Source organism: Oncorhynchus keta, chromosome 24 (assembly GCF_023373465.1).
Source record: "Oncorhynchus keta strain PuntledgeMale-10-30-2019 chromosome 24, Oket_V2, whole genome shotgun sequence".
NCBI classification, from domain to species: domain Eukaryota; kingdom Metazoa; phylum Chordata; class Actinopteri; order Salmoniformes; family Salmonidae; genus Oncorhynchus; species Oncorhynchus keta.
The window spans coordinates 38,489,420-38,514,477 of record NC_068444.1 but is presented as its reverse complement, the minus strand read 5'-3'; the positions used below and the strand labels follow the sequence as shown (position 1 = coordinate 38,514,477).

General features: G+C 43.0%; 2 protein-coding genes across 4 annotated transcripts in view; one reads left to right on the top strand and one right to left on the bottom strand.

Moving 5' to 3' along the window:
• LOC118357508 (wings apart-like protein homolog) overlaps nucleotides 1-12,167 on the top strand; it is a 52,839-nt gene extending 40,672 nt beyond the window's left edge. For all 3 annotated transcript variants that reach the window (XM_035734662.2, XM_035734663.2, XM_035734664.2), the window contains 9 exons: nucleotides 305-402; nucleotides 2,973-3,049; nucleotides 5,493-5,671; nucleotides 6,602-6,717; nucleotides 7,247-7,411; nucleotides 7,602-7,821; nucleotides 8,004-8,092; nucleotides 9,605-9,700; nucleotides 9,932-12,167. In XM_035734662.2, the coding sequence (XP_035590555.1) occupies nucleotides 305-402; nucleotides 2,973-3,049; nucleotides 5,493-5,671; nucleotides 6,602-6,717; nucleotides 7,247-7,411; nucleotides 7,602-7,821; nucleotides 8,004-8,092; nucleotides 9,605-9,700; nucleotides 9,932-9,997 (1,106 nt within the window). In that variant the 3' untranslated portion in view covers nucleotides 9,998-12,167. The remainder of the gene's footprint in view (nucleotides 1-304; nucleotides 403-2,972; nucleotides 3,050-5,492; nucleotides 5,672-6,601; nucleotides 6,718-7,246; nucleotides 7,412-7,601; nucleotides 7,822-8,003; nucleotides 8,093-9,604; nucleotides 9,701-9,931) is intronic.
• Nucleotides 12,168-12,249: 82 nt separating this feature from the next.
• LOC118357509 (neurogenic differentiation factor 2-like) lies at nucleotides 12,250-13,160 on the bottom strand. The gene has a single exon (XM_035734666.2). The coding sequence runs from the start codon at nucleotides 13,072-13,074 to the stop codon at nucleotides 12,412-12,414; it is 663 nt and encodes a 220-aa protein (XP_035590559.1). The 5' UTR covers nucleotides 13,075-13,160; the 3' UTR covers nucleotides 12,250-12,411.
• Between the last annotated feature and the right edge of the window lie 11,898 nt (nucleotides 13,161-25,058).

The window sequence follows — 25,058 nt, the reverse complement described above, 5'->3', positions numbered from 1 at the left end:
TTAATATGGAGTTGGTACCCCCCCGTTTTGCTGCTATAACAGCCTCCACTCTTCTGGGAAGGCTTTCCACTAGATGTTGGAAATTGCTGCGGGGACTTCCCATTCAGCCCCAAGAGCATTAAGTGAGGTCAGGCACTTATGTTGGGTGATTAGGCTTTGCCCGAAGTCGGCGTTCCAATTCATTCAAAAGGTGTTCAATGGGGTTGAGGTCATGGCTCTTCAATGGCGTTTCCATTTTTGGTGTTTTATACTCTAACCTGATCGATGGGGTTGAGTGTTTGAAACAACATCTTGTTTCCTGCAGTGAAAGAATGTGTGGAGAACCTAAGCCACGAGGATGACAAGGAGAAGCTGGTGGCATCGCTGTGGGGAGCCGAGAGGTGTCTACGTGTGCTGGAGAGCGTGAGTACACACCCACACAGCCTTGTTTTCATGAATTTCTGGACTTTTTGGCGAGTAAAAATGTATTCCCATTCAAAAACGTATTTCCCCTGACCCTTAAGCCTAAAAGTCTGTACTTTCGTAAAATTATATTTCTAGTTGTCCTACCTTGTCAGGACATTCTGGTTAGGGCTGGGCGACATGGCCTAAAATCTATTTATTTTTTAATAATATTCTGTTGCACAGTTAAAGGTCAATTTTTATTTTATTTTTTAATAGTTACAGGGGAGAAGAGGGGGATGAATGAGCCAATTGTAAACTGGGTATTATTAGGTGACTGATGGTTTGATGGCCAGATTGGGAATTTAGCCAGGACACTGGGGTTAACACCCCTACTCTTACGATAAGTGCCATGGGATCTTTAATACCTCAGTGAGTCAGGACGCCCATTTAACATCCCATCCGAAAGACTGCACCCTACACAAGGCAGTGTCCCCATTCACTGCTCTGGGGCATTGGCATATGTTTTTTAGACCAGATGAAAGAGTGCCTCCTACTGGCCCTCCAACACCACTTCCAGCAGCATCTGATTTCCCATCCAGGAACTGAACAGGACCAACCCTGCTTAGCTTCAGAAGCAATACACTGCATTTCAAACAGTTGGGAATAATATAATGAATTCGAGGCTTGTAAAATTTTACTTAGGCTAAAATGTAAGCCTTTAACCATAAGACCCACTAATCATTTACTTAATCATTTGAACCTGCTTTGTGGCAATAATCACTAATCTGGCTTTCAAGTCTGTATATGAAAATGCACTTTTCATTACAAATGTAACCAGGACTATGCACATCCACTAATAATGACCAACTTCTGTTTGCAGGCATTATAGAACATTAACACAGGTCTCAAACAAATCTCTCAAGCCCACTGCTAGTCAGTAGCCAGCTAATCTTTATATTTAAAGTCTAGCCAAATTAGGTCTATTTGTTTGCCAACAAGTTAGAACAGTTGATATTTTATGAATACACCTTTTGCTTCTCAGAATGAGAACGAGTTGCCAGATCTTTATACAAATACATCTTTTGATGCTCATGTCACATTTCTAAAACGCAGGCTGGATAGCTTAGCACATAAGTCTGTGGCTAAAATGCTGCTAGCTGTAAGTGGTACTTGCAACGGCGTGTGCGGCAAACCGATCATGCATTTTCCACAATCATGTTAATTGATACTCCCGTCTTATACTAAAAAAACAACAAGTATTAATCAATCAATCCGCCATCATTAAAACAATGGGAAAATCAAATGAGTTATTTAGATATGGGGGGGCAGGTGTGATGTTGTTGACGTATGTATGACGTAGTCGTTTTGTATGTGTTTTTATATTGTTTATAAAAGAAAATCGTTTTTTTTTTTTTGAACAGATGAAAAAAATATATATACTCTTGTCTTAGTTAGGGTCTGCTCTGTTGTACCTTTTTGGGAGTTGAGACTAACGATATCCTTAAAAGGTTGACTTCTCTATTACAGTGAAATGTCTCAACGTGCTTGGGTGAAATGCAAATTGTTGTGAGTGGCAGGGGCTTGGTGTCTGTGTGGGAAGGTGCACACAGCACAGAAGGAGTTAAGGAGATTTGAAACGTTGTGCATAAACATGAATTGAAATTAATTTGATATATCGCCCAGCCCAAATTCTGGTGACATGTTATGACATTGTAGTTCTGATGAGGTAGGAAAACGTGTGCACACACACACACACACACACACACACACACACACACACACACACACACTACTGTGTTGGACAACACTTCTGACTACTAGAAGGCTGAAATTACATGAAAATTCATAATCAGGGTCAGGAGCCCCAGTCATAGCCCTTACTATAACTTATGTAAAGATAATTTTCGGTACTATTTTGTACTTTTGAGCCAGTAGTTCTGAAAGTAGCGCTCGTGTCAAAAGTGATCCTCAAACTGCGTACTACGTTATGTGCAGATATGTGCATTGCTCTCTCATGCTCTGCTGTGTGCAGCTTGCGAGCTGTCACACAAATGACGAATGGCTGATTCTCATTGGCTGGAACTCTTAATTGCTAGGGGGCTGGCCCACGAGGGGAAATGTAGAGAAAATGGAGCCGTACAGCTTCCAGTAAAGTCGCTTTCAAACTAGGGATTTCGTGGCGGATTTGAGGTAAATCAGTAATTCTGCTCATAGATTATGCATGTATGAACTACACATTGACGCATCCAGGCCAAAGCGGGAGGTAAAAAAACAATAATAACTAGTCGCAAAAATTCCGAAGCGCGTCTTTAATATCAGTTCTAAAGTATTTATGGGAAATGTTGATCTTAGTAACAGCTGCCCATGCCCCTCGAACCCTGCAGTTGTGCTCTCTTTCACTTTCAGACCGAGTACAGTGTATATTTAGATAGCAGGTTGCCGAGGTTAGATTACTGATCAACTCAAGTCTGTGAATCCAATGTGAGTCTCCTATAGGGGGGCTCTGTGTGCTCTTGATTTGAGTTGGAACTGTTAATACATCGAATTCCCTGTGTAATTAACTTCCTCTGTCTTGTTGATTTGCGCAGGTAACTGTTCACAACCCAGAGAACCAGGGCTACCTGATTGCTTATAAGGACTCTCAGCTTATCTGCTCCTCAGCCAAGTGAGTGTCCTGTATGAGCGAGAACGAACACACACACACACACACACCTGTATCACCAGACGGCAGCATTGAGTTTGATTGGTAGCAGTGCTGATTCAATGCATCAGTTTGGTGAATTTCCCCACCCTCCACAGTTGACTGCGTCAGGAGCCACGGACTTCTATCTGCCTTTACAACTGCAGACTTAGAATACTGTTGCCATCAGGTTTTTTTCTGGATCAAACAGGGGTGTAGGTGGTCGTTGTGGCAGGGTGCGCAGTCAGCCTGTCGCCTTGCCTGCATTTTTAGAGAATTTGAGGCCCACGTTAATAGAGCTGAGAGAGTTTTGCAGTTTTAAAGCAAATGTCCTATGTGTTTTTCCATGCGTGGTCTTTTGCTCAAACAAAAATAATAACAAAATATATATTGCTAAATGAATTGATTTGACTGTCTAGCTTTTATTTTGGTGATTGTTAGTGCTCAAAGATTTTATTTAAAAAATAGTTCCATTATCTTTTCTACTTACTTCAAATGTCTTAAGTTTACACCACTTTTTTTCCATCTCAATCCAAGAATTCACAGATTTTTGCCTTTTTATATTGATTGAAATGCACATGACTCCTCACTGACAGATTATATCGCAAGGATAATTAATGCACAAACGTTTCTGTATAGAGCCCTATGAGAAACATGGGGAAATGCCCATTTCCATCAGGGCTCTGTTTTGTAGTTTCCACATTTTTAACACTGTCAATCACAGCATCCGCCCTCGCCCTGTCCGTGTTCCCCTCTGTAAAGCAAACTCTGCCACTTCTGTGCCTCCGCTCGGACCCATCAGCCCTCCATCAATACCCCCATTTCTCTCCCCTTGTAAGGGTCAGCCACCCTCCAAGCGTCCCAGTCCCCCACCCGCCTCGTTCCACCACAGCCACTTATCTGTTTAAACTCTTCCGTCCTTAACTGAATTAGCCTCGTCCCAGGCAGGGTGCGTTGACTGCAGCCGGGACCCTGACCGCCCTGCTCTGGTTCCTAACCCCTGCCTCACCCTCGGTGAACTGCCCTTGCACCCCCAGCCAGGAGGCCTCTCCGACTGGGTAAAAGAAAGAACCGCTGTCAGATTTTACACAGAGGATTCACTAGCCGCATTGATCGCTGCTGCGCTAATTCAATTACGGGGGGATCAGAGGGGTCGAGCCACACAGCAGCTGAGATGCCCTCATTAACAACCGCCCCCCCCCCCCACCCCTCTAATGAATGAACTCCTCCTCCGCTCTCCTATCTGCCTTAATAATAAATGACCCCCATTATCTCTAATCTCATTATTTTGCTATTTTGCATGAAGCTGTTTTGCTTCTGGTTAGCCATGCTGCCGGCGTGCGCGGCTGTTGCTAACCTTTTTATTATAGGTGAAATTTACACTCTGTTCTCTCTCGCTGCACACTGCCTTTTTCAAAGGTATTGGCTGGGATGCTGTCTGACTAATGGTGTCTATATGCGAAGAGAAACACTAGAGACGTGTTATTGCTCTTGTATCTTTTGCGGGCCTGTTTCCCATGTATACGATCGCGGTTTCTGAACAATACAACAATCTCATAGGAAGAATTGTTGCCCTTTTTGAACTTTTTAAAAAGCTTATTTTCCAGACGCACTCTGTTTAGTGTTTTAATTCCGTGTGAAGTCCTTCCAGGGCCCGCATCCATAAACTTTCAGTCCAGTCTTTTGTCAACCAAACAATCCTCCCATCAAATATGAAGACTATTCTTTCCCAGCACAACATCGGCAGGCTATAAGTTCAATGCCAAAATGAGAAACTATCAAGCTTGAATAGACATTGGCATAAGGGGCCATAAATGGAAATTAGCTATATAGCCGAGTACCTTGTAGTTCAATACTGATGTTGTGCTTGACTTGATACATAAACTAATTACTCATTGGTGTTGCCATTTTAACCAATCGAGTGTGCTTGCATATACTCCCTTTAAAAAAACTTAACTTGAAAAACACATTTTAAAAAGCGGCAATAGACAAAATACTATCTTGAGACGCCAAGCTTTAAAATATTCAGAATTGATCTAAGATAACTCAAGAAAAATGTCATTTGATTTTTGAGAGCTCTTAGTCACGCACTTTTGCTTCTAGGATGTTTGGTGCAGTATTTCTCAAGTGAAATATGTTAATGAAATTAACAATTAGTATTTTGCTTAATGACAACAAACGCCTATTTGAAGAATCCTTACTGTTGTTGACCAATCACCGATAAAGGGGCGTGCACTTCGGCTACTGACCTTTTGGCTTGCCTCGAGAGAAAGTGTACACGAACAGGCGAAAAAACCCTTGCCGTAGACCAAAACAAACAAAAATGTCACAATGACGTTATAACATATGCACAAACTGTTTCGGATGGGAAGCATGCGGGCGTGCTATAACCCATTGCTAACCCATTGCCCCTGTGCGTTGTTGACAGGGCCCTGTGGCACTGCGAGGAGATGATCCAGCGCTACAGCCAGGAGACTGGGGTGAACAATGCCCTGTGCTCAGCGGGCCCCGCCCTGCCGCACCCCAGCCACAGCAATGTGGGTAAGGCCGTGGAGGACTGCATGAAGGCCATCATCGGCGTGCTGCTCAACCTCACCCATGACAATGGTGAGCGCTACACACACACTGTATCATCTGGATATAGATTGTCCTGACCGGGCCAATGCCACTGCGGTGGTTGTAAATTATGATGGTTATTGAATAAATTTGCATACCTAGACTATCTTTTTTAAAATTGTTTTATTTTCTTATCCCTTTTTCTCAATTCCGTGGTATCCGATTGTCTCATTGCTGCAACTCCCGTACAGACTCAGGAGAGGTGAAAGTTGAGAGCCGTTCATCCTCCGAAACACAACCCAACCAAGCCGCACTGCTTCTTGACACAATGCCCACTTAACCCGGAAGCCAGCCACACCAATGTGTCGGAGGAACACCTAGCGACCGTGTCAGCGTGCACTGCGCCAGGCCCACCACAGGAGTCGCTAGTGCGCATTGGGACAAGGATATCCCTGCTGGCCAAACCCTCCCCTAACCCGGACGACGCTGGGCCAATTGTGCACCGCCCCATGGGTCTCCCGGTCGCGACAGAGCCTGGACTCGAACCCAAAATCTCTAATACCTACATTACGTTGTGCACACGCCGCTCGTTCATAGAAGTGCTTTAAGATGACACCTAAAGACATTCAGCTTCCCAAAAATGTTATGCACATAACTGTTGAGGTCCCGTCGTAACTTTGTTTTACTAGGGTCGGGGCAATACCAGTATCGCCGTACTTGTTAGCCTCATGGCAAGGAGTCCTAACACAAAGCAGGTTTAACTTCTTTAGGAAAACAGCTCTAATGAAACGAATGTTGTTGTCATCGTGATTCACATTTTATTTATTTTCCAAGCTATAGCACACAATATTTTACTAACAGCAGGTTTTTAAAGGACCAAAGGGTTTGGTCTACTTCATGTTTTCATTTATGCTATGGAGAAAATATCGCAGTGCTGGTATCGTCACAGCTGTATGTTCTACCCCTTGTGTGTGTGTGTAGAGTGGGGAAGCACGAAGACAGGCGAGCAGGCGGACATGATCATGACAGCTTTGAACTGTGTGCTCCGCGTCCCACAGTACCTTCATCAGGAGAGGAGGTTCGACATCCGAGTACTGGTGAGCATCATCATTACCCATGTATCACATTGCAGCCATGGCTTAGGTTAGATGGGTTTCCAGGGCCCATATTTATAAAGTGTCTCGGAGTAGGAGATCTAGGACCAGGTCTCTCCTGTCCATGTGATTGTGTTCATTGTGATCTGGAAGGTCACTAATCCTAGATCAGCACTCAAACTCTGAGACGCTTTATGAATACGGGCCCCGACTTCCTAGATTTTTCCTGTTGTTTTTGTCCCCAGTTCGATTACCATTCCTCTGTAAGGAACTTACTTGGATGTGTTTCAACTCGACCTAGTTGATAGATAAGGGTCTAAGTGTAGGGGATGATATTGAAGTGTATGTCCATTTTGAGGTGGTATTGTCTCTGCTTCCCAAATGGCACTCTATTCCCTTTAAAGTGCACTACTTTTGAACTGGACCCATAGAGGGTGTAATTTGGGACACAACTGGTGTCTGCAGGGTCTGTGTCTTAGAGAATGGTACTCTAGGTGTGTGTATGTCTCAAGTGTGATGGTTCTCCATGCAGGGTCTGGGTCTGCTGATCAACCTGGTGGAGTACAGTGCCAGGAACCGCCACTGTCTGATGGAGATGGAGATGGACGGAGGAGCTCCCTTCAACTCTGTCCTGGTGGCTGACAAAGAGGAGCTCAAGACGGAAGGATCGCTCACTGCCATCGCTGCCCTGGTGCAGGTGGGTTAGAGAGCCGATGTGGTGTGTGTCCGGGCGAGCGTGTGGGCGTGTTCATAGGTCAGGTTGTGTAGAGACCGTGTACATTTTCGGTGAGCGTTATACGATCTCTTAGGCATAGATCTGGAAGGGTGGATGAACTGATTGCATGCAAGCGCAAACCTTTCTGGCCGTATGCGTTTTGCGCCCTCAGCTCTTCCTCCAGCGGGAGCAAGCGGCCATAGCGGCAGAGGCGGAGACGGATGACTTCATCAATGACGTGCCCAAACCCAAGCTGGACCAGAGCGGCGAGTGGCAGGAGTCTGGTGGCGAGATCCAGTGGGTGGCCTCGGAGAACAACAACACCAACGCAGTCAGCGAGAAGGAGAAAGCCAAGAAAGAGGAGGAAAATGAAGAGCTAGACCTTACCAAAGGTAATGACCTACCTGGTTAAATAAATCAAAACAAAGCTTAACTAACAAACCAAGGCTAATGTAATAGATCCATACTGACATTAGGTAACTTGAGTAGAACCTATGTTTTGGATTATAAATGAGGCATTGCTGAATCGGATGTTGTAGTAATATTGACGACTCTTTCTCTTCTCCCTCTGCAGCACTGCAGCATGCTGGGAAGCATATGGAGGACAGCATCGTGGCCTCCTACACTGCTCTGTTACTGGGCTGTCTCTGCCAGGGGAGTCCGGTAAGGCAACTCTCCTGACGTTCTGAGCACCACAGCGTCTCTAAATAATCAAATCAAATTTTTTATATAAAGTGCATTTCAAAAGGTCATTCAAATGAAGAAGATTAAAAAATATGTTTAAAAAAAACACAAAAACAGAAGGCAATAAAAGAGATGAATCAAAGATATAACGAAAAAGTTTTCTGTAATAAGTTCCATCATTACATAATGGATGACATGGACCTAGTTTGGGATAGTTCACTAGACACATAGATTTAGGCTACGTTTTCCGTACCATTTTGGTCATTAGCAGACGCTCTTTTCCAGAGGTAGGGAAGGCTTACGAATCCATTGTATACAGATGCACTTGGCTAGTGCTGAGGTCGCCCTCAGGTATACCTTTCTGAATATTCTGTTCTTTTCCAATGTGCCCAACCTGAACTTCAAATACCCACATCATCATTAAGACACTCGACAGCGACGCCTCGTTCAAACATGGGCAGTGAACATCCGTCATTTTAAAAGCCTTTCAGGGACCATCAATGTTTTCCTTCAGAATTGCGGTCTTAAAAGTTTCACGGCCCACTGTCGAGAGGAAAATAAAAGCGGAGTTGATTTTTATCCCTGCTTTAATGGCCTTTTTCTCTTTTGAAGATTGTTATTAGCGATTCAATGATGCCTTGAGAGTTTAGTGCATCTCTAGTAATGGACTCTCTCTCACGGTCTCTCCCAATGGGCCGTTAGGTTGTGATTGATTGTGCCACGGTCATTATCTCTCTCTCTCTCTCTGATAAACCTCTACCGATCCCAGGCTGTAGTTTTAATCTGGACAGGGGCTCTGTGTTTTAACTCGAAGGTCACACCTCAGACTTCTATTTTGTGTAAAACAAAATGGTTGTGGACTGCCTGGTCTAGCGGTCTAAGCATCTGCCTATGAAACACATACAGCTTCCAGCATAGATTCGATTCCGGCTCTTGTAGCGCTCTCTCCTACGTTAACTCTCTACCACTGTCCTCCCCAATAAAACACAAAAACATGTGGGGAGTAGGGTGCCCCACTCCTTTAAAATTAAACCAAAAACTGTTTAGCTTCACTATAGGACTGGATATTTTTTCAATGAAATGAATTCAGAAGTTTTAGCCTTAACTTGCCTGAATAGTGCTTTCAAGAGGAAACACCAGCGCAATGGACGGGTGAGTGTACTTAAAAGCAGTGGATCGGCCGTCCTAGCGCCTCTGACCACAGAACATTTGGAAATAATTTTATTTTAAATTCCCCAACAATTCTACATGCATCACCGCTGTTCGTCGACACCCAGCATGTAATCTACTGCACACGGTCAACCTCTGATTTGATGGTTACAGTGACGGCTTGTTTTCCCTCTGAGATGATACGGACATTTGTTTATCACTAGAATTACTGTTATCTGACACATTATGCATCTCTCTGTTGTGGTTTATTTCATCAGAGATTGGAAATGTGAGTAGAACTAACAAAGGATTCTGTGTTGATTCATTTGTCTTTTCTTTCAGATGAATGTGACTACTGTGAGGGAAAACCTGCCCAAAGGAGATTTCTCAATAATGACAGAAATGCTCAAGAAGTTCCTAAATTTCATGAATCTTACTGTAAGTTCTCTCACATTTTAAAAGATAAAATGTCTGCCTAAAAGTGTCTGCTTAAAGGTCTTTTATTGTGGCCTCTTTGTGTCATTGAGCTTGTACAGGCTAATGACTAATATCCCAGTCTGGCCCCTGTAGCCTTATATCTGAATAGGGATTTGTGTGGAGAGAGTGTGTGGTAACTGACCTTTGCTCTATCGTTCTATCCCTCCCTCCCTCTCATCGCTCTCTCCACAGTGTGATGTGGGCACCGCAGGGCAGAAGTCCATCTCTCGGGTCATTGACTATCTGGAGCACTGTTAGAGGCCTGACTCTGTGGGGAGGGACTACACTGGGGGCTGACCGCTCGCTCGCCTCACACAGAGACCAAGTCCAGACACACACACAGCCTGCTAATAACAACCACCTATCTTCATCATCGTCAACACCATGTTCACTATACATACTGTTTCAGGCCTCCCTTCAAACACGCAAGGCCTGAAGCACTGTTTCAGCATTCCACCGCTCCTATTGTGACGTCTGTTTGGAACAGGAGAACTCTGAGCCGATAACATAAAATAAGGACAACCTTCCGTTTATATTCTAGACGTTCTGTGTTCCAAACACTGTTTTTTAAATATTTTTTTCTGTTCCCTCACGAAATTGTAATTTATGATTCTCAGAATATTCATTAAATGCAGATTTTTTTGGGGCGGGGTTTGTGACCCTTTTTCTTCATTCGATACCCCCAATTGTGCTATTCAGGTTGTACATTTTATATAAACTCCTTGTATCCCAAATCGATATGTTGCCTTCTTGCTACATCTTCCACATCCACCATTGTTTTTTCTGCCTGTTGTAAAAGATGTCTCTCCCCCTGCCTCCCTCCCTCTGTATACTTCCAATTTGTCATCAAAGTGCCTGTGTGCCTGAATCCCCCCTGAAACCATAGAAAGCATTCAGCAATGACCCACACAACTGGAATAGGAACGCAAATCAAAAGCTCTCAGCCCGTTTTGAAATGCTGAAAGCCCCCAGAGCCCAATGGCCCCACTGCACTGAAGCGCTTTTATTGCCTTCACAACTGTCCTTTTTGTGTGTGTGTGTGTTCTAAAAACCTCTGCCGTTGAGTGGAGAGTGTAAAAAGGTTTTAGAAATGAACAAATCGATTTTATTTCCGTTTCGAAGTACATGGAGTGGCGAGGATGAGAGAATTGCTAGTTTGGTGAGCACCTCACCTCTGTCCAAGTCGATACTTTCGGAGATTGTAGTTCTTCAAGGACAAACCTGAAATGGTCCTCATCTGTAGTTTTCACTAACGTGAGAGAACTACATACATAACACATGGAGCCCCCCTATCATTATTGGTTATGGCCAACAGGAAAGTATGGATGTTTGTCTTTAATTTGTACTGCAGAGACTATTGGGTCTGCATGACCACAGTGCTTCAGCGAGCTGTTAAAGGCTGTAGAACACACAAGTGTTGGTTTTCTGTTTCTGAATAAATACATGCCAGTCTGGCATTAAGTTATATTCTTATTCCTCTCTTCAATGCTTCAATTTCTTTTTAAGCTTTTCTCCAAAAAATAAACTGGATTAAAAGGATACAGTATATATTTTTTGCTTTTTAATTTCAGCACTTGAATTGATAAGAGCGCTGTTGTTCATGACCTTAGCCTCTCGGTTTAACGGTTGCTGTATCCATACTCTCCGTTCTGAGTTTCATAATGTGATGCCCATTATATAACCAACCTGTTTAATAGCCAGTGTTCTCAGTTGTTCAACTCAGGCTTGATTGGGACTGCTATGTGCTGCATGACGTTGTCAGCTAATTCATTGGTTATATGCTGTTTCCCATAGTTTTCTCCTGTACAATCCTCTTATCCCAGCTTGAATGCGGAGGTTAGTCGGTCGTGGGGCTGTTTGGGGTTAAGATGTACAGAATTGGGGAGATGAAGTTTCCCCATTTTATTTCCTAAAGTTGCATTCGTTCCCCTTTGTATATTTCCGACATGTTTTTGTTTCTCTTCAAAGACGCGCACGCACACCCACCCACAGCCATGCAGACATTAAAGCTTCAGCCATCTCCATGCACACACCCTCATCAATACTTTCTAAGCTGTTAAGCCTCTTGTATTTCAATCTGATGTACGCTGTAGTCGGGAGCCACACCAGTCTTTTTTTTTGTCTCGTTTCTTTAGCTTAATTAACACTTCTGAAGTTTACAAGAGCTTTATTCACAAATCTGGAAATGGATGGAACAATGTAAATACTTTTGTAAATATTGCCTATTGGAAATTTAGAAATGGTAGACTACTTTTCTGAATCCAATCCAATTTATTTTATACAGCATTTTCAGTTGTGTTATTTGAAAGACAGATTTAAAAAGGTGTAAAAAGCCAAATGCAGGAACATGCTCTTTGTACCAATTTCAAGAATGTCTTTGGTTACTTGTATATAATTTTAACTTGAATAAAAATTGCTACTTTCAGTACATCTGTGTCTGATACTTTTGTGTCCATGTTTTGGAATAATATATTGCTCTTTTATGCAGCATAAACTGCCCCTATAACTTTCAGACGTGCAAAAGTGTGAGGGGGAGAAAAAGTCAGATGCCAAATTGTTAAAATGTGTTTTTACTTGAGCCAGATAATCTACATAGGGTATCAAACACGAATCAACATGTTTTTTTATGAAAATAAAATAAACAATTACGAAGCACAAACAAATAAAACCAGTTATTTTGTTCCACTAGTTCTCTCCCACAGGTTCATAAACCCTCTAAGCTCTGCCTTCTGGTCTTCGCAGGGCGCACGCATCACGTTCCCACTGTCTCTACATGCGGTATCGTATGCACCTGGCCCAGGTAGCTCAACAGTTGAGTCTTCTGCTGTATCGTTCACTGTTGGCATGCCAGTTGGGGACGTGCGCACTTGCTCGGTGCTCTCAAGTTCAGTGGTGCTGAAATCCGTGCCGCAGGGCCTGTCCTGCAACAACTCGCTGAGCGTCGATATATATATCTGCGCCATCTGAAGAGTCTCTGACTTGGACAGCTTCTTGTCGCTCTCCAGGTTGGGGATGACGCTCCTGAGGCGGTCGAATGCGACATTGAGCCCGAGCATCCTCCTCCTCTCGCGGGAGTTTGCAGCCATACGCCGACGCCTTTGCGCTCTATCGATGGTGCTCCGGTCCTGCTCAATGTATCTGAGCCCTGGCAATCTGAGCTCCACAATAGCGCACGGGTCACACTTTCCCCTGCGCTCTGCCCTCTCTTCTATCCAACTGGTCTGCATAAGAGCTCCATGTGGACCGTCTATACGATGCGCTTGCACTTTCAAATCCGCACCAGTGTCTGCGTCTCTGGAAATAAATGGCACAAAGAGACTTTTGCGTCGTGGCATTGTCCTGAGTAGGGTGTAGATTCAACGGTGCAGACGTGTAACTGAACTTCTAGACCCGTCCCTTAAAGTTTTGGGTGTGAAGGGGAGCATTTATTGACAAACGCCAGAGCTTGTGAGGATGCTATGGGCGTGGCGAGGGTCGTGTGCACTTAATGAATAGAGTTGGATCCCTTTGATAATGTCAGCAGGAAGTCTATTAACCAAGTTCATCAAAAGTGGATTAGGTCCATCTGAGTGATTACTGGGTGCACGGGGCTTGGCTCTGGGGAGGCGTGTGATCGGGCCACTTTTAGAGCTCGTTGTCTATTCATTATTTTATTAAGATTTAGGCTAATGGCAGAGCATAGGCTATGAATGTCTTGTTATTTCTGCAAAAAAAATAACTGAATTAAAACATACCTTTTTGATCATTGCAACCATGGAATAATATAAATTGTAATCAAATAATATAGGCCTTTATGAGATCCTGACTACAAACACATCTTCACAAAGTGATTTGCAGGCCTGATATTTGAAATCAAGGGTCTCGCCTCACGCTCACAGAAGAGAGGAAAACCTTAGGTGAAATAATGATACATAAATGTGCCTAAAACGCGACATTAACAGCAGGCTAATTGACTTGCCACATACGCAGTGCTTAAACTAATCCGTTTACCGGTGCCCACTAAAGAGATGTGACCCTCTTCTCCGCGCACATTGTAACTGCCGTAATGCTTTTCATACCACAGCCTCTCCAAAAAAACATCATATAAACCAATAACAGGCTACACATATATTGAAGACTGGTCTGCAAGTTGGAGAGCTTCAGTAACACGTGGTGAGGTTGGGTATAGGCCTAGGAGGTCCTGACAGTTGTTGGCACACTCCGCATATTAAAATTAATGAAGCGTCTCATTGAACCGAGGACACGGGCCTGCGATCAAACCCTGCCGGATGGGTAGATTAGAGCCCCCCCGTCACGAGGGTAAATTGGGGTGCATGCATGCCTGTCAGAGCAAGACAAGAAGAAACGAGACCAAATTTCACTGACGGGATTAAAGGTGGAGGGTATAACGGGCATTTTTTTTCTTTTCAGTGTTTGCCATCGACGACATAAAACTAAAACCGGACGCACGAGCCAAATTGAAAGGAGAGGCACACGCTTGTTAGAAATCATTAACTTGGGCGGCGCGTCAAGTAAAGTAGATCTAATAAAACAAACGCATTCAAATGAACAAATGATTTAACCGTAAATTGTCAAACTCTACTCGATTTAATCCCAAAATATGAATTTGAATAGGCCAAGACAAACAATTGATTTGAGAAAATGTATTCCTTTCCTATTGGATTAAAACGGATCAAGAGTCTGAAAAATAATTTTGTGATGATGATTTGATTATTCATGATAGAGCAGGCTAATAAGCCACTGCTTTTAGCAAAGAATAATTAAAACATCACTATATTCTTCAAACTGATTTGTTTCATTTTCACAAATTAGCCTAATCTTCAAACAAATTAGTATTTTACTGGGAGAAGAAAAGGGGAGCATTCATCTAGGCCTATTGGACAAAAATGTAGTTCATAATAACAGAGGAAACAGAACCCATTGTCGTTGCTATATACATTAGAGGTTACACGCAATGTTCCCTCAAATTTTGGAGGGAACTGAGTCAATTTTAGATCTTGTGAGCGGAAATTTGAGCATTGTGAGAATTTTGTGCAACTTCCTTTGCTCGTCAGTGAACACAGAGGCTGTACCCATACAGTTTTAGACAGTAGTCAATGGGCTATTGCGGCTATTTGAGCATAATGTAGGCCTACCAACAAAACTAATGGAGCAAATCCCATAACATTTTCACATGGACATAACTTTTGATTTATATGATATAGCCTTCAGTAGCCTATAAGTGGTGTACAGTACATTGCATGGGCTTGACAATTATTCATACTTTTTAAAACTTGGTCTGTAACACCATGGGCCAAGTAGATGACTGTAAATTGTACGGTATTGTGTTGTATTTTGTAAAGTGGTTTCTTGCATCATACAATTAATTATTATTACCATACAGAGAATTAGAGAAATAGACCCCTCTGCATATTGGCTTATTTACACATTCACGTACTAAATTCGCCAAAATATGAAGTGTACATACAGTGGACACTTTTTCCGTACTTTTAGAGCCCATAATACAATTCTTCATAAATGGGCGTGGCTTCAACGTTTTCAGATTTGAAGAAAATGTCTGAAAATATGCAACTGAAGTCCGAAGAGAGCGGATAAAAATTCGTTGCTCTAACTAATTATGATACATTTTAACGAAATGTTGAGCAATGTAATAAAGAAATAAGTAACGTTACGAACCGCATAGCATTATAGCAGTACCCAGGTAGCAAAAACAGATTTTATTTAAAAAAAATTAAGGTGTTGGATTGGTTGTCTAAACATTCTGAATGCATTCAGATACATATTCAGTTTTGGTTAAAGTGTAGGGGACAGATTACATTATGTAAACGTTTGTCATAGGTGTCATCAGCGTTTGGTAAACGTTGGTAATTCGTGTAATTTACAGCGTTGGCTATTAGTTCCCTTTTAAATGTTAATGAACATTGGCAAACGTTTATAATGGTGATTTTACAACGTTGGTTTGGTTGGGTTTCAAACGTCCAACGTTCACCAATGTTTAACAAACGTTGGTTAACGATGGTAATAGGTGTTATATGCGAGGAAATTTCAGCTATATATATATATATATATTTTTTTTTTACCAACAAGGAAATACAATAAACAATATAAACGTGTTAATTACTAACTCTTGATTAACTATGATTGGATTGATAACTATTTACATGACTGAAAAGGGGACTATAATAATACATAACCTTTTATTTATTTAACCAACAAGGAAATACAAAATACAATATAAAACTGTTAATTACTAACTTTTGATGAACTATAATTGGATAAGCAACTAATTACATTACTATTTCCCTGGACTCCATGCTTGTGCTCCTTTTGTTTGTTGGGCTTCTGTCTCTCTATTATTTCCGGTGCTGTGGTCTGAAACAAAGTAACTGAGTGTTAAAACTCATCATTGGACTAGTAACATTTATTTGTATTTCAATGCAAGGTGACTTGGTCTATGTTACTTTGAAACATCTGTGTCAGCGAACACACCCTGGGCTTGGCTTGAGAAATCCGAAGCAGCAGTAATTTACTTGGCAAAAGGAGAATTATGATCCGAAGAACACAAGGCAAGGAGGTAACGTAATGTTACGGCTGGTCAGCTGGCTGGTTAACTAGCATAACGGTAAAGTTAGTGTTGATAAGCCTAGTTTACTCTAACGTTAGTCTACTTAGCGAACGTTAACGTTACGTTAAGTGAGTCAACTGAGTTAGGTAAGTTAACGTTACCTTGTACTAAAACGTTAACAAACTTAACGTTAGCTAGCTAACTCCAGGCATTCATTTGTTTAATAATTTAACACCAGCACTGATTGCATAATGAAAAGCTAATGTTACATGTTATCACATATACAAATTACCAAGTGACCCGAAGACGTTACTGCAGTGAATTCACTTAAGGGGCAGTAAGAAAAGCGCGTCTCAAGTGGTCGCGCATATCAGCATTCCACAGACAAGTTGATGGAACTGTGCGTTTTTATGGCAATGGGAGTGGAGTGCAAGCAAAAGTTCATTTTGAAACCTAGTGACAATGTTTATAAACGTTGGCCAAGAGTTCCCTTTCGTACGTGTCAAACAGTACCAAATCCCTACCTATTGGCTATGTTGACGTTGGACTAAGTTTCAAATACATTCATTTTGAAACGTTTATTTTGAAAACTACTGACAACGTTTATAAATGTTGGCCAATAGTTCCCTTTCATACGTGTCAAACAGTACCAAATCTCAACCAATTGGCACCTTTGGAATATGTTTCAAATACATTATTTTTTTTAACGTTTATTTAGGTTTGTTGAGAGAACGTTGGTACAGCGTTTGGTTTTGCAACACCAATATACAACCTTTCCCTACCCTACCCTCCCTAAGTCCAACATTGGTTTAGGTTCCAGGAACATTTTATGCTACTTGGGTATGTACCGGTGTGTTAGTTAACATACGATAGGTAACTAGCTATCTGCTATCTAACTAACTACCCAACGTTTATTGACTTGATTATTCACATCATTTTTAGCTAAATGGTATAATCGTTGTGTGTTTCAATGGACATTGTTAATCTATTCAGATTTCAGAGCATATTCGCGCAGAATAACTGATGAATTTACAAACGCTCAACACCCGTTGAATATGGCCGGTGTAAACGTTGGCAAAAAAAGGCGTAATTAAATTATTGCCAGCAGCACAGTTACAGCCACCAACCCTCTGGATAACATGAAAACAGCCTAACCAGATCTGCTAGGGCGAGTAAAATGGTCAGAGTGAGGATTTCTCTCGTTTGTGTCTGGAAGTTGCTAGCCAAAGTTAGCCAGTTAGCTTGGGTGATTGACTATCGTTGAACGCTCAGATTTTTTATTTATTTTATTTTTATTTCACCTTTTATTTAACCAGGTAGGCCAGTTGAGAACAAGTTCTCATTTACAACTGCGACCTGGCCAAGATAAAGCAAAGCAGTGCGACACAAACAACACAGAGTTACATATGGGATAAACAAACGTACAGTCAATACACAATAGAAAAGTCTATATACATATATAGTAAGATTAGGGACGTAAGGCAATAAATAGGCCATAGTAGAAAAATAATGACAATTTAACAATTAAACACTGGAGTGATAGATGTGCAGAAGATGAATGTGCAAGTAGAGATACTGGGGATCAAAGCAGCAAAAAATAAATAATAATAACAACATGGGGATGAGGTAGTTGGGTGGGCCATTTACAGATGGGCTATGTACAGGTGCAATGATTGGTAAGCTGCTCTGACAGCTGATGCTTAAAATTAAGTCTCCAGCTTCAGTGATTTTTGCAATTTGTTCCAGTCATTGGCAGCAGAGAACTGGAAGAAAAGGTGGCCAAAGAGGAGTTGGCTTTGGGGATGACCAGTACCTGCTGGAGCCCGTGCTACAGGTGAGTGCTGCTATGGTGACCAGTGAGCTGAGATAAGGCGGGGCTTTACCTAGCAAAGACTTATAGATGACCTGGAGCCATTGGGTTTGGCAACGAATATGAAGCGAGGGACAGCCAACGAGAGCAGGCAGGTCGCAGTGGTGGGTAGTATGTGGTGCTTTGGTGACAAAACGGATGGCACTGTGATAGACTACAAAATCAACCCTACTCCTCGGCCAGAGCAGAGTATGCGCTCTGAATTTAGGAATGGACAATCTGACAACGTTCTGGATTTACAAACCTCCAGAGCGTACTCTGGAACTCCAGATTGAATTGACAAACACACCCAAAATCATAAAATGTTTAGCTAGTCATTTGTTATGCTAAGAAGCTAGCAAGAGGTTGCATAGCAACAGCATCAACTTCTGGTAGACAGGCAAATTTCTAGTAAGCTCAACTGAAACGATACATTTAGTTTACAGTATACTAAAATGAACTAATAGTATATAGTATGTAGTGTATATACTAATTTGTATGTAGTACACAATATGTTAGTATGGGTATTCGAACACAGCTAGAATCTTTTTACCTGACTGGCTTTTAAAATACATCTTGAAATGTAGCCTACATGTTTTGTGCTCTTGTAGGAAGCAGTAACTCCCCATTGCTGACCTATACTTATCTATAACCGGGCTAATAAATAGCTAAATAGCAAAGAATATCAGCAAATGTGCACATGCAAAGCTCTGATCTGATCTGAAAAGTCACTCATGGGCGATTGAAAGACCGCTGGTGCTCTGCCCCGGCCAATAGAATTCTACTCTGTTGAGCTCTGGCTCTACCTACAACAAAATCACAGAGTCAGTCTTGCAAAGTTAGATTTGTTTTGGTTTGTTGCATTGAAAAGGGGCTGATATAATGTTGATTCGATCCCTGAAAAACGTTGATATTGCAAACTAATGGGGCGAACTCAGTGAAGTTCAATAACTTGCCCCTGCGCGGCATGGCATTTCTTCTGTGGCGCAGTCCTGGAGGAAGTACACGGCCGCGCACGTGCACCGTTTAGAATGAGCATTGGTTATATGGCACCTTTTATAAAATATAAACTTGCCAGGCTATTACCTGATCATTTGTATAGGGTCAAAATGTTGTAAATTGGATTCTGTCTATAATCCGGGGCCCACTTATAGAGATAGATAGAGGAGCCATCTTTGTACCTGTGCCATTATAGCGTCTGTGACCACATCGGCCACGCCATTAATGCAATCTCTATTTTGAAGTAGTCAATTTTCTTCTTCAAGATTGACTGTTCCCTCCTGATGACTCGGTTGGACATGATTTCAACAGGGTCACCAGAGCGGGATCACCCAATGAAGTTGGGACGCATTGAGGTATAATACGAACTGGAGACTGCACCGAAGATGTCGACTGTTGTTTTCAAGGTAATCTACTAAATCTTCTCATACGCCAATTTATGGACCTTCTCTATCTGGGTTGCATTCGGTTTATACGGACCAAAATAACATGTGCACTAGCATTCGGTGAGCAGCGCGAGCAGCGACAACGTCATCATGTCTTCCAAAAACATGGCCGACATTGGAGGAATATAAAATTTTACTATCTTCGGCTGTGAGTGTTGGGGGGAAAAAATTGGCCTCAGCGACAGTTATTCTAATAATTGAATGGATGTTTTGTGCACAGAGGTGATGAGTTAAAGTGTCTTATTAGAAATGTTCAAATTGGACTTCTCTATGTGGCCGTCTATAGAAATTGCCTTTCTGGGCCGGGCGTCAGTTAAACTGCAGTACCGACGCAAAACTGTAGGAGCAGTTGAAACTGTGTTTTTAGGCCGGAACCCTGGCCTCTTAGTTGGAAGGCCCACCCAGTTTACTTCCATAAAATGGTGGAAACCCTCAATGGCTCTCCCTATGTCAATACTGCCCTTTGACCTCTCGAAGCCTCTATCATTCTCTATGAGCCCACTTCATTAATAGCTTAATCTTGTCGGTGCTTGTGACTACCATGCCTAGAGATGGCGATAGCGAGCCCTTTCCATCATCCTAGGCATAGACAGAAGTAGACCACATAATCGATAAAGATCAGTCACCCTGATACGTCTGGATGTTTCAAGAGTTATGTTTCATGATGAGGAAAGTTTGAGAAGACCGTTCAAAGTCAAGTTCCCATAGAATATGAAATCGTAAGGCCTATTCAACTATGGACATGACCTGAAGGCTTACTGTTATTTTGCGACACCCAATCTGTTGGCTTCGTGGAGGTAATTATGGATCTTATTAAATTATTATCAGATTAGGCTATGGTCACTGAAGGAGGGGTGGCCCATAGGCTATGTGGGTACAGAACATGTCTGGCTATCACGTAAAATGTTTATCCTTCCAATTTGATCATAATCGTGGACTGTGGATATTCTGTCTCATTTCCAAATTCTTCACTTACATGAGTAAATAACCACTTTCTCCATTCTACACTGAGGTGAGGAGGCTATTTTGAAATAGCTTTTTACACAATGTTTCACACTTCTGTCGCTTGTAACTAATTGGTGAACCCTTTCCATGAGGACATACAATGTAACTGCACATAGCAATTGTATATGGATCTCCTTTCTATTGGACCTGTACATCGCCACCGCTCGTCCTTGGTACCCTGTCAAAAAAAAAGAAAAACACAAAGGCCCGTTTAGCATCTGGGTCATTGTGAACCAAAACAGCCCAAAGACGTTGATGTGTTGAAACAGTACCAGACCAGTAGGTCTATAGTGACGTGAGTGGTCATCCTCAACCAACCAACCCCCCCCTCTGCTGGTGTCATTTGTTTCATTTCACACCAGAGGGCCTTCCTTTCTCCGCCTTTGGTCGCCTCGGTGGTCGCCTCCCTACAGGTCCAATTACCAATCATCGATTAGGCCAACCAGGCATGTGGGCTGGGGAACGCTTAATCAGCCGTGCCACTCCTCTAATGAAAAGAGCTGCCTCCCCTATCGCCTCCTCAGGGCTCCAGCTGGTCTCACATAGGAATGTGTGTGTCTGTGAGTGAGCGAGTGTGCGTGCGTATGTGTGAGCAAGACAGAGAGAGGGAGAGCGAGAGAGACAGCTAGAGAGTGACAGAGAGAGAAAGAGAGAGTATGAGCATGCGTCTAGTCTGTATGTGTGACTGTGTGTTTGTACATGCGTGTGGACGGCCATCCAGTGCATGCCAAACCAGTAGAAGGCACAGCCTATATGAGCAGCTTGCTTAGCGACGCCTGCCATGCAGTGCTATTGTGTTGCTTAGCAGTGATGCATTCCTGATTGATCTTTGAGACTGTGCCTGGGTGACCAGGGGAGGACCAACCCTCCTATCCCCTGGTCCTCACAACTGTCCTTCCCAGCACACAGCAGCCCTGTTCTGGGGAAAGATAATTACTTTTCCCATTCATGGTGACATAGGCCCTTTCGGGTTGACGCAGCAAGGCAGGCAGGTTGTTCTTAGCTGTTATTTCAGCTTTGCCTGTTTTGTTCTAACCCCAGGTAATAACATGGTGGTAATATTTACCCTCTCAACGAGTGGTTGTGTAATGTCTGTATGGATTCTATGGTGTGCTATTGTAGTATTTATATGTTGTGTACAGAAAATGAGAAACAGTTTAGCTGGCCGGGCCAAGTCCTCAAGCTCTGGGATATTAAGATGTGTTTTTATCCGCCGTCACCACAGTGAATAAAGCCAAATCCGACTGGTAGAGATGAGAGACGATCCAATAACGTTTTACGGAAGGCTTTTCTTATCATTTCTATCATTTCCCTTTCTGAATTTTGGCACTGTCTCATTCTAGCACTACAGAGTTCAATACAGCCCAGGAACGCTTTGGTGACTGTAGTACACTAGACTAAGCAGAGGACACACAGGCACGGCGGTCTATCCTGTTGCTATCTGTGAGCAACAGGTGTTTGATAACATGTGAGCATGATGTGTGAATCACACCTCTAACAATTACCAACTACTGAGTTATCAGTGTGCCAAAGAAATAGGCATTGGGATTTCTTCCAAGTACATGATGAAAAATGTCTTTGTTGCAAATGGCACCCTATTCCCAATGGTCCCTTGTCAAAAGTAGTGCACTAAATAGGGAATATACTGCCATTTGGGATGTAGACAATGGCTTGGATACAGGGTTTCGAATCAGAACACTGGAGATTTTTCTCAGTATTGTTGTTTTAGTTCCAAGAACTGGTATACTTGCATGAAGAAATGTGATTTCTGCACGATTCGAAGGGCATGATTATTTTAACAGTAGTGGTGAGGCAGAGAGTACTCAGAAGCTAGATGAACATCTCTGTTATCTCTCAGAACATCATGAACCGCAACTGTTATTGCACCTTTGGGGAAAGAGGGAGAAAAAGACAGAGAGAGAGGGTAGAGAGAAAGAGAGAACCAAAAAGGACATGACCAGAAGGTCTTACTTACACAGAAATGAGACTTCATGATGGCTGGATCTCTTGTTTCCGCTTGCGTGCATTTATCAAATACCATTTATTGTCCCGAAAGTAGATTTTCTTTGAAAACACAAATAACGAAGCCCAAGAGGCATTTTACGTTTGAAGGCTTTCATACTGTTATGCACAAAGAAGTCAAGGCTACTTTGAATACACATTTCTGTTGCAGTTTAAAGAAGATACTTGTATTTAAAATGGAAATAACATGATTTATTATAAATGGGGAACACTGCATATTGAGAGCTAGAGGTTGCCAGATTGGAGGGTTTATTTACCAGCCTGTGGGCATAAGGCTGCTGCTCACTGATGGTGGGGAGCCAATTAGATTTGGGATCAATATTTCCTCTTTCCGCCAGAGCTCTGCTGCTTCTTTCTTTCTGCCGCATGCACTGGTTGGTCTCTCTCTCTCTCTCTCTCTCTCTCTCTCTCTCTCTCTCTCTCTCTCTCTCTCTCTTCTCTCTCCTGTCTCCCCACTGTCTCTCTCTCTCTCTCTCTCTCTCTCTCTCTCTCTCTCTCTCTCTCTCTCTCTCTCTCTCTCTCTCTCTCTCTCTCATTCTCTTCTCTTTTATCCTGTCTCCCCACTGCTCGCTCTCTCTCTCTCTCTCTCTCTCTCATTCTCTTCTCTTTTATTCTGTCTCCCCACTGCTCCCTCTCTCTCTCTCTTCTCTTTTATTATGTCTCCCCACTGCTCTGCTCTCTCTCTCTCTCTCTCTCTTTTTATCCTGTCTCCCCACTGCTCTCTCTCTCTCTCTCTCTCTCTCTCTCTCATTCTCTTCTCTTTTATCCTGTCTCCCCACTGCTCTCTCTCTCTCTCTCTCTCTCTCTCTCTCTCCTCTTCTCTTTCTCTCTCTCTCTCTCTCTCTCTCTCTCTCTCTCTCTCTCTCTCTCTTTATCTGCTCTCTCTCTCTCTCTCTCTCTCTTATCTCCCTCTCTCTCTCTCTCTCTTTATCCTGTCTCCCCACTGCTCCCCACTGCTCCTCTCTCTCTTCTCTCTCTCTCTCTCTCTCTCTCTCTCTCCTCTTTATCTCTCTCTCTCTCTCTCTCTCTCTCTCTCTCTCTCTCTCTCTCTCATTCTCTTCTCTTTATCCTGTCTCCCCACTGCTCGCTCCCACTGCTCTCTCTCTCTCTCTCTCTCTCTCTCATTCTCTTCTCTTTTATTCTGTCTCCCCACTGCTCCCTCTCTCTCTCTCTTCTCTTTTATTATATCTCCCCAACTCTCTGCTCTCTCTCTCTCTCTCTCTCTCTCTCTCTCTCTTATCCTGTCTCCCCCTGCTCCCTCTCTCTCTCTCTCCTCTTTCATTCTGTGCTCTCTCTGCTCTGCTCTCTTCTGCTCTGCTCTCTCTCTCTCTCTCTCTCTCTCTCTCTCTCTCTCTCTCTCTCTCTCTCTCTCTCTCTCTCTCTCTCTCATTCTCTTCTCTTTTATCCTGTCTCCCCACTGCTCGCTCTCTCTCTCTCTCTCTCTCTCTCTCTCATTCTCTTCTCTTTTATCCTGTCTCCCCACTGCTCGCTCTCTCTCTCTCTCTCTCTCTCTCTCTCTCTCTCTCTCTCTCTCATTCTCTTCTCTTTTTTTCTGTCTCCCCACTGCTCCCTCTCTCTCTCTCCTCTTTTATTCTGTCTCCCCACTGCTCTGCTCTCTCTCTCTCTCTCTCTCTCTCTCTCTCTCTCTCCTTTATTCTGTCTCCCCACTGCTCCCTCTCTCTCCTCTTTTATTCTGTCTCCCCACTGCTCTTTCTCTCTCTCTCTCTCTCTCTCTCTCTCTCTCTCCTCTTTTATTCTGTCTCCCCACTGCTCTCTCTCTCTTCTCTTTTATTCTGTCTCCCCACTGCTCTCTCTCTCTCCTCTTTTATTCTGTCTCCCCACTGCTCTCTCTCTCTCTCTCTCCTCTTTTATTCTGTCTCCCCACTGCTCTCTCTCTCTCTCTCTCTCTCTCTCTCCTCTTTCTGTCTCCCTCCCCACTGCTCTCTCTCTCTCTCTCTTCTCTTTTATTCTGTCTCCCAACTGCTCTCTCTTCTCTTTTATTCTGTCTCCCCACTGCTCTCTCTCTCTTTTATTCTGTCTCCCCACTGCCGTCTCTCTCTCTCTTCTCTTTTATTCTGTCTCCCCACTGCCGTCTCTCTCTCTCTCTTTTTATTCTGTCTCCCAACTGCTCTCTCTCTCTCTTTTATTCTGTCTCCCCACTGCTCTCTCTCTCTCTCTTCTCTTTTATTCTGTCTCCCCACTGCTCTCTCTCTCTCTTTTATTATGTCTCCCCACTGCCGTCTCTCTCTCTCTTTTATTCTGTCTCCCAACTGCTCTCTCTCTCTCTCGTTTATTCTGTCTCCCCACTGCTCTCTCTCTCTCTCTCTCTCTCCTCTTTTATTCTGTCTCCCCACTGCTCTCTCTCTCTCTCTTCTCTTTTATTCTGTCTCCCAACTGCTCTCTCTCTCTCTTTTATTCTGTCTCCCCACTGCT

Bases quoted from the DNA above. Each gene is read 5' to 3' on its own strand.
- LOC118357509 (XM_035734666.2), bottom strand. From the start codon at position 13,074: ATGCCACGACGCAAAAGTCTCTTTGTGCCATTTATTTCCAGAGACGCA.